The 9475-nt window shown below is 32.1% G+C and overlaps 1 protein-coding gene across 25 annotated transcripts; it reads left to right on the top strand.

Annotated features, from left to right (window-relative positions):
- The first annotated feature begins 1632 nt into the window (after positions 1-1632).
- Positions 1633-7977, top strand: LOC112801244 (two-component response regulator-like APRR2). Of its 25 annotated transcripts, none has more exons than XR_011862241.1 (12): positions 1633-1786; positions 2567-2790; positions 3144-3223; positions 3361-3427; positions 3967-4013; positions 4258-4335; positions 4510-5016; positions 5399-5539; positions 5809-6175; positions 6395-6475; positions 6559-6636; positions 7448-7977. XR_011862241.1 is itself a non-coding variant. In XM_072196820.1 (12 exons), the coding sequence occupies exons 2-12, from the start codon at positions 2661-2663 to the stop codon at positions 7601-7603; spliced, it is 1635 nt and encodes a 544-aa protein (XP_072052921.1). In that variant the 5' UTR covers positions 1633-1786; positions 2567-2660; the 3' UTR covers positions 7604-7977. The 25 variants fall into 25 exon arrangements, 19 of the variants coding, with proteins under 19 accessions (XP_072052921.1, XP_025699674.1, XP_025699659.1 ...); XM_072196820.1 differs by having other exon boundaries at positions 5809-6084; positions 6401-6475; XR_011862245.1 differs by having other exon boundaries at positions 1638-1786; positions 6401-6475.
- The last annotated feature ends 1498 nt before the right edge of the window (positions 7978-9475 follow it).

The raw sequence follows: 9475 nt of genomic DNA, 5'->3' as shown, positions 1-9475 counted from the left end.
TATTATTCTAATTTTTCTAGCACCTATATATACCTTTTGTACATTGTACTTTTACACACAACTTGAATAATACACTTTTTTAAATTACTCTCTTGTTTCCAATAATTTAAATTAAAAAATTATAATTAAATTTTAAATCATTTAAATAAAATTAAATAAAATAAAAAAATAAAAATCAAATTAATACCATATAGATCGTAACATTATATTGATATACCAAGTCGGATTGATTTTGTACATGTCTGACATACCGCCTCAATATGGTAGGCTTTGAGCCGATGAATCATTGAATAAATTTAGTTCGTTAGACTTATTATTAAAATCACTTAGCATAACACTAAAAGATTTTGCGTATTTATATGATTATATCTGTTTTAATTTATTAAACAAATTTGACTGGACATAGTTATTAAAATCAATTAATAATAGTATTGAAAGAATTTTGTGTTTGTATCTGTTTTAATATTTAGATGAATTTTATAATTTAAGCACAATTTTAAAGTAGTAAAATTTGTGGTTTAGGGTTAATTTTGTTTATGTATTTTATTTTGGTGTGAGATTTTGTGTTTAACTCTAATCTATCTCTTCTTAAAAAATATATTATAAAATTAATCTTAAAAGAGATGAATGATAAATTAAATAACCTCACGAATAATTTAAAAATTATGACAAAAATTCTAAAGTTATACAAACAATTTTTCGATTTGATTGGAATTTTGGTGCAAACATTTAGTTTATTTAGAATTCTAGTGCATATAAAAAATTAGAGCAAAATTTGAGCTCTAATTTATTTTTTTATTTTTTTAAAATATTTGATCATTTACAAATAATAAAATAATATTTACTTGATGTTCATCAAATTTTAAAGATAAAATTATTTTATTTTTTTAATAATGTTTATAAAATATAACATTAAAATCTGATCTTTAATTTTTTTTTGAAAATATATATTTAATATATTATTTTTTGGTTATGTTTTAAAATATTTTGAGAACTTATTTATTATTCGTATATATCAAAATTATTTTTGTTAGCAATATAAAATTTCAGGTCCTATATTAATAATATATCTTGTAAAATAATTTTAAATTTAACTCTAATAAATAAAAAAATAAAGATTTAAATTCAGTAGTATATTTTAAGAAAATAAATTCAAATTTTACTGTAAGAGTTTTTTCGGTAAATTATTGATAAATAATCTAATAAATCATTCTTATCATTACGAGTGTCTTTTTAATAAACATTTAAGGAATATGACGATAAGAATAAAAATTAGTTAATATATTTTTATTTATAAAACTCTATTTTTTATATAATTTAAAATTGATAGTTATTGAATATTTAAATTTAAAATAAAAAATAATTTAAAAAAGTTAGTCGACATTAATGGGCCGAAAGAAAATTCTCTCCATAGTTGAACTATTATGATAATAAAGAATGTTAAAGGATTAGAAAAATGTATTATTTTTAGTCGGTAATTAATCAATAATATTAAAAAATATGGACTAAAAATATATTATTGAGTTACTAGACTAAAATTATTAAGTTAATGACTAAAAATACTAATAGGAAACAATAAATCGTCTTTCAACTTTTGTCCTATTATAATTGCTTATCACGCTCCAAAGACATGTCTTAATTTTGGTAGAATAATAACATTAATATGTAATGCTGGAATATTCACCACTGAAATAAGTGGCAGAATGGTAGATTTATGAGAAAGGTTCTCAGTCATAGTTGCTGTGGTCCGTAACTTACATGATAGCAACTGTTCACAAAGTCACAGGCATCCTCTCTTATACTCTTCAATTCTCTTCCCTTTCCTCTACTCTTTTCTCTTCTCTCTCTCTCTCTCCCTCTCCCCTCTTAATAATAAGAGCAGGAAAAAGTAACACAAACTTTAGCTTTGGCGTTAGTTAATCTCAAGCATCAAATATTTAATATCCTTTATTTATGTCAAGGTAGTTATATATAAAATGGCTTCACAAAGAGCATTCTTTATTTATTTATTTTGTTTGTTTGTTTGTTTAGTTTAATGATTTTCCATTACTATTCTTGGGTGCATGCTAATTCACTTTATTTCGAAATGTTCATTTCCGGATAAGTTTAGATTATGGGTTTTTTGTTTACTTTTGGATTAAAATAATAGTGCATGCATGTATCATGTATATTTATGTTTATGCCTAAGCTTTTTTAATTTTGATCATCTTCTTTTTTTTATTATTATTATCTTTCTGGGGTTCTATAAATTTTCTGGTGTATCTACCTGAAAAGAAATGCTAGCTTTGTCGCATAGTTTTCTTCTACTATATCCGTTTTCTCATTATTCAACAATAATTTTTGAGTGTTTTTTTATATTTTTTTAATTTTTCTGTAAGATCTTAATCAATCACCATGGTCTTTGTCTTATTGCTGTTCTGTTGAAACTAGAAAGTGTCATCAACATATGAGATCTTTACACACTACAATATGTTCTTCATTATTATCTGCTATAAGCTTCATAAGTATGCAATAGTGTTTCTACTATAGTTCCTTGAAACAATTGATCAGTTAACTTAATTTGCAGAAGGAATTGGATTTGGATGGTGGTTAAGAAGTGATATTGATCTGTCATCACTTTCTTCTTCTGTGGGGTGCGGCGAAACGATGCCAAGCAAGCTATGGTTTGCACTGTCAATGATTTACAACAATGGAAGGATTTCCCAAAGGGACTCAAGGTTCTTCTCCTTGAAGGAGACGCCACTTCCGCGGCCGAGATAAAACCAAAGCTTGAAGCCATGGACTATAATGGTAGCAACAGCTAGCCCTTTCTTTTGGGATCCCTTCTTTCTTATATTGTCTAGGCATGTCTAATACTAAATTCATCATTATACATTAGACTCTTTTTTGTTGCAAATATTCCCACTTTACCTTAATTAGATGGTTAAGGTTGGCCACCATTTCTAAGAAATCAAGAAACATGGCTTTATATAGTCCTAATATGGTTCTTTGGGAAACTTTGGTCTAAGATTTTAGATGCTCTGAAAAGAATATAAAATTCGATTGAATGCCTTCTTCTTCTTCTTCTTAAAATTTTCCATTTTGATAATTGAGCCCATTATGTTAATTTTCTTAGTAACTAAGACTCGAAATTTTCTGTGCAGTTTCTGCTTTCTGCGACGAGAATGAAGCCTTATCAGCGATCTCAAGTAGATCCGAAAGCTTCCACATTGCCATAGTGGAGGTAACAAACTTTCATTTATCACAACAAATTATAAATCATAATCGTTGTAATTGTGAAGTTCAAATAGGAAAGGAACATAAGAGAGGGATGCTGTCTTAATCTCTTTGTAACCACGTGCATTTCAATTATTATTGCAGGTGAGTATAAACAGCGGCCAAGGAGGTTTCAAATTTCTTGAGAATGCCAAGGATTTGCCAACCATTAGTAAGTAAAGAAACCAAAACTATTTTTCATGGCATAAGCACTCTGTTTTCAATGGCACTGACAAATGAATTAATTAGAAAAAATCATTTCCAAAGTAAGTAGATAAAAATCATTGCGAATTTTCCTTTTCAGTTTTCACCATCACTTTATGCAGGTCTAGGGAAATCGGGAAAATTGTAAGCTTTTGATTTTTGTGATTGTTGCTTGGATCTGTTTTTCATATGGTGAAAAATTCTTTTTCTCATTGAGCAGTGTCATAAAACCATTTCTCTCAAAAGCTTAATCTAACAAGAGGTCTTGCGCAAAAGCCTTGTCTAGGTTTGCGTGATTTTTTTTTGCATAGGCATTTTTTCTCCTTTTATTCTTTCTTTTGCGGTCAACAAAGGATCCAACTTTAGACTTTTAGGTCATAGAAGCTTTTCTCGCAAAAGTGATTTCATGACAAGAAGCTTTCACCAATTGATCAGTGTCTACAATGGAACATGACATTGGAAGACTGTTAATTTTCTAACCAATGATATTAACATCTTTTTGTGCAGTGACTTCAAACGATCATTGCCTGAGCACCATGATGAAATGCATAGCGGTAATATTTCGTTTAATATCCCTGATTATCCAAATATTCTTTTAGCAAAACAATTTTCTATTTCATTGGTTTGCCACTATTTTTTGCATTGCCGTAATCCATGCTTTTGGTTATCTTTTATTAATTCTAGACCAAATTTGATCTTCTCCATTCAAATTAGTGCTTCATAAAGTTAGCACATTTTCATGTCTGTTCTGCTTGTGATGCTCAACTCTTGACTCTTCGCTTCACTCTTCTCTTTAAGCTCGGTGCAGTTGAGTTCCTTCACAAACCTCTCTCCGAGGACAAGCTTCGAAATATATGGCAGCATGTGGTTCACAAGGTCTGTTAATATTTTGTAACACTACATTTCTCAGAGTAAATAGACAAAAATATATGTCTAAGAGTTTGGCGTATATTTTTGCCCACTTCAAATTCTTTCACATGTACTTTTGTTTTTGATTATTAGTATATAATATGAGCAAAGTGGTTTCTGATATGGTTGAAACTTGAGCAGGCATTCAATGCTAGTGCAAGTGTTATGTCCGAATCGCTAAAACCGGTCAAAGAATCTGTAGTATCCATGTTGCAGCTCCAAACAGACAATGAACAACAAGAAAGTACATATACTGATGATGATCCTGATCCTGGAAGCGATAAGTATCCGGCTCCATCGACCCCCCAATTGAATCAGGGATTGAGATTGATGGACGATGGCGATTGTCCAGAGCAGACTAATTGCTCAATAGAAAAGGAGAGTGGGGAACATGATGGAGAAGGAGAATCGAAATCCGTCGAAACTACATGTGAAAATTTGAATTCTGAAAGTAATAATCCTAATGAACCAATGAACACTGAAAAGACTTTGGTCAAGAATTTAGCGGAAGGTTCTAGAGATGGGAACCATGATAGTTCTGTTTATAAGCATACAAATGATAAGGTTCTTAGCAGCGATGATGGTAATACAAAATCTTCAAATAAAGTGGATTCATGCACGTTGAAAGCTCATCGGAAGAAGATGAAAGTAAGCTAATCTATGACTGTTTGGTCTTATTCAAATAATGTGTTAGATACATGGATATTACACATAGCTCTGCGTTCATGAAGTTGTTAAAAGAAATTTTGTGATGCAAAAGTTTCATATTCTTAACCAATCTTTATCTGGTTGTGTTAAAATACTCTGTCATATTGTTGAAACTAAAGACAATGCGGCAGCTTAGATCCACAAACAAATTATAATCAAACTCAAACATAGCATGGTTCTCAAACTTTTGAAATGTAATTTCTAAAGTTACGTTGCTCTATCACTTATGAGTTTGAATAAATACTTCAGCAAAAGTATATTTGTCGTTTATTGTTGTTTCTGCCATATTAAAAACTGTTTTGATGCTTGTTTCGCGTGTCAGATAGACTGGACACCCGAGCTGCACAAAAAATTTGTGAAAGCGGTGGAACAACTAGGCCTTGACCAAGCTATTCCATCTCGAATAATGGATCTAATGAAAGTGGAGGGACTGACAAGGCATAATGTTGCAAGCCATCTTCAGGTCTTGTGCTCATTCAAGTTTCAAGTTTTCTCTTCTTTTTCCCAAAACTGTATGCATGATGCAATGTCTTTGATGCGCTTGGATGAACATGTTGCATCACACCATCCTAATTACTGAATGGAGAAAGAGTTGATTAGCTTTTAAGATTCCAAGAAATTTGATTGTATCTTTGTTTTCTTTCATGACTCTAATCTTATACCAAATTAAACCAAGTGAATCATACATTGAGTATGACATAGTCAACAATTTTTTCCACCTTCTTTTAACAGAAATATAGAATGCATAAGAGACAAATATTGCCCAAGGAAGAAGGTAGGAAATGGCTAAATCAAAGGGATCAAATGCAAAGGAGCTATTGTCTTCAACAACGACCAATAATGGCGTTTCCACCACCGAATCATTCCAATCACACCCTTTCGCCAGCTCCTGTGTATCCAGTGTGGAGGCAATCCGGCGGCCAAGCAGCAGCTATGCCGGTTTGGGGCCCTCCTGGTTATCCTCTCTGGCATCCTACAGAAAGTTGGCACTGGAAGCCGCTTCCCGGGGTAATAACAATGTTGCTTAGAATTCAAGCTACCTTGTACTCTGGATTCTTATGTAGAAACTATGAACATGAATGCAATTCAATCTTACTAGGTAACCAAGAAGGGTCTAACCAACAGCAAGCCAACAAATATTTTTGAACTGCACTCCATACTAATTAATTGTCATTAATTAGTGATTATTTAAATTTTATTTTTTAAAAAATACATATTAATGATTATTAATTGCAGTTGTTTAAAGTTGGTTGGCTAGGAGTTGTTTACCTATACTTTTCCAATGCCATTTGACATGTTATGTGTTTATCTCTTGAAGTTGCAGATGCATGCGGATGCATGGGGATGCCCGGTTCTGCCACCTCCTCAGGCTCCTCTTCCTTGCTTTTCCTACCCTTTGGTGAGTACAGTTCATCTTTTCTAGTTATTCAAATTGTTTACAGTGTGAAGAAAGGCTAATACCGTCGCTTTCGTCAAACGCAGAATGTTCGCGGCATGCACCATACTAGTGCTGTGGATTACAAGTCTATCATGCCACAGAGTTCCCTTGATCTTCATCTGGTAATGCAAAATTCTTTCTCTTTCTCGGTTTCTTTCTTCTTGATCATAGTGAAAAATGGGAAGTCACAGTTTCTGAATTCTCGTTGGCCTAGACTTTAGTTGATGTACATGTTGTGATGAAACTCTCACTCTGCTTGAAACTCATTTAAGATTAATCTATTAGAAAAGGAAAAAGAAGAGTTGAGTGCTATACGCTTGATTGACAGAATGTGCAACACGGTTCATTAGTTCTTGGTACATTATATTCACGTTTAATACTAATCATGTATTTTACAACAATCATAGTTAAATTTCATTTATAATTGCCTATATAAAATACACAATTTTAATACATTGTAAAGAATTTTTATTTAGTTGGCCTAACAATGACTACTTCATATCACATACTATACATGATTATTATGATAACATCGTATTCAATGATAATGTAAAATAGTTAAATATGACATTATATGAAAATTAAATTCTTAACTAAATTGCTTGTAAAGTATGAATTTCCTAATGAAACATGCATTTATTGCTGAATCACATGATTTTCCAACTCTTAATCATTTTAAAATCGGAAATGGATCCTCTCAAAATTTTCTTTCGATTGATATTGTTAAAGGAAATTTTATACCATCAACATCTTCTTACATAATTTTTTTTCTCCTACTTAAAGAATATATGGTGAGAGATCATATTTCATCACAACAATTGAGAGAAAAATAAATTGAGAGGAACCATTTCCCCTAATATCCAACCATGAAATGCTCAGAAGTCCAATTCTAACTCATAAAAATGCGTTTCCATGCATATACACGCGCCGCAGGCCGAGGAGGTTGTTGACAAGGTAGTGAAAGAAGCAATAAGCAAGCCATGGCTACCATTACCCTTAGGCCTGAAGCCTCCTTCCACAGATAGTGTGCTGGCCGAGCTTTCGCGAAAAGGCATATCGACCATCCCTCCATGTAGCAAGGGGTCCTAATCCATGCTGCGCCATGTGACGGCGGCGGCTAGCCACTCTTAGCTGGAGCACTAATTCCTGATGCTGACCAACTCCACATGGATGGTCCATTTGTAATTAATTTTGGTTTTCTCAGCTATATCGGCTAGGAGTTGGACTTGATATGCAGTGGTAAATGTGGCACTTGGGGACCATTTTGTTTGTTTTTTCTGCCTTTTTCCCCGCTAATTTTATCCCCAAACCACTCTTGCTGAGGGCCTCTCCTATGCTACTACTGTTGAGTGTTTATGTCAGGCCATATTAATGTATATTATGTTGATGCACATGCAACAACAAAATAGACATTGTTCTTAATCTCTTAATCTTAGAGAGACATGATATTTGTACATCCAAAAGTAGGGTAGGGTGTCCGAGACACCTTATCGTCCAATAATCCAAAGATGAAAAATAAGTTTTATTAGGTGTTAAACAAAAAAGGGGGACCACATTGATCTTAGTAATGTTATCTTGAACATGTTTGTAGATATGTTTAGGTTTTAATGTATCTTGTCGGTTCATTATTATAAGAGACAATGCCCTAAATAGGTGTCTAAACACATAGGATTGAATAACATTTTTGTACTGAATTTCAAAGATGGTGACTATGCAAGCTTATATGTTCAAACATATATTTCTCATATGGAACATTTTTGATATTTCAGGTAAACATAAAAGGTAACATTACAGCTGCATTTTATTAGGTGAACATCAATGAACATGAACATACATAACAATTATTTATGTAAATCATTAATAATTTCAACAGAAAACAAGAGATTAGAAATAAATGCAAAGGGAAAAAATAATGTGCCACAAGTGTTTTCATTTTAATGCAATGGAGGACACCGTATAAGAGCAAGTTGAATGGTTATGAAAGTGGCCACGTATGTGTTGATGCTTTAATATTTGTACAAGAAATTGTGGTTGTAATTTGTAAATAATAGATGCTGACTCTCAAATTTTGTGAAGGGGAATGTGGTGGGGCTGCGTGGGTTGTGAAATATGAATGTGCTTACTTTGTTGGGAGCATCTCAAGTCTACTACTACCCATGAAAGGGATAGGCAGGATGAGTTGGTAGGTATTAAATTGGATTGTGGTCTATAATTTTATTAAATAAATAATTAAATTTTTATATTTTTTTTAATTAAATCGTTAAATATTTTATTTTTTAATTAGGTATCTATTAATTAATAGTAAACATTGAAAAAGACGTTTACAAGTTATGAATTTATTATTATACCCATTTCTTTCACTTTACACAAAATTATATTCGCTTGAACCTAATTCTCTTCACCTTTTTCCTTTTCTCATCTTCTATTTTCTTCTGAAATTTTGTTAACATACATGGATGCAAGCCAACTCTTTTCGAAAGTTTCGAGTTCAAGAAATTTCAATAAAAAAAGACATCTATATTTGTGTGGGGAGGCAAATGTTCTATCTTTTTCGACAGTAATAACAAACTCCTCAAATACTCAAAAAAAAAAAAAGATTATAAATGATTGATGATTAGATATGTAGTTGTATTTCTGTTGGAAGTTGATAAGGGGAGATAATGATATGGGGAATGTGGTATTGAAGGAGCTAGTAGTGTCTGACTGATGAAGAGAAACTTAGCATTTGTAATTGGTGGTGGCTGGCACCAACATGAGAGAAGAGAGTTGCATTGGATCTCAGCAAACTTGATCATGAGTTCCTCTCACCACTAATACTACTATTAGTCGTCTTAGCCACTTTGTTCCTCTCCCAATATTCATCATCATCTTCGTTGTTGGTGATGCCACCACCAAATCTCTTCTACTTCAACAACCGAGATCCGTACCACTTGTGCTTTGTCTCACTGTCTGAACAACCAA

Source organism: Arachis hypogaea, chromosome 1, assembly GCF_003086295.3.
Source record: "Arachis hypogaea cultivar Tifrunner chromosome 1, arahy.Tifrunner.gnm2.J5K5, whole genome shotgun sequence".
In the NCBI taxonomy this organism is placed as follows: Eukaryota; Viridiplantae; Streptophyta; class Magnoliopsida; order Fabales; family Fabaceae; genus Arachis; species Arachis hypogaea.
This window is presented reverse-complemented; position numbering and strand designations above follow the sequence as displayed.

Coding starts and splice junctions, on each gene's coding strand:
- LOC112801244 (XM_025843889.3), top strand. CDS start 2,661: ATGGTTTGCACTGTCAATGATTTACAACAATGGAAGGATTTCCCAAAG. Junction 2,791..3,143: donor TGAAGCCATGGACTATAATG/GTAGCAACAGCT, acceptor TTTTCTGTGCAG/TTTCTGCTTTCTGCGACGAG. Junction 5,017..5,398: donor CTCATCGGAAGAAGATGAAA/GTAAGCTAATCT, acceptor TTCGCGTGTCAG/ATAGACTGGACACCCGAGCT.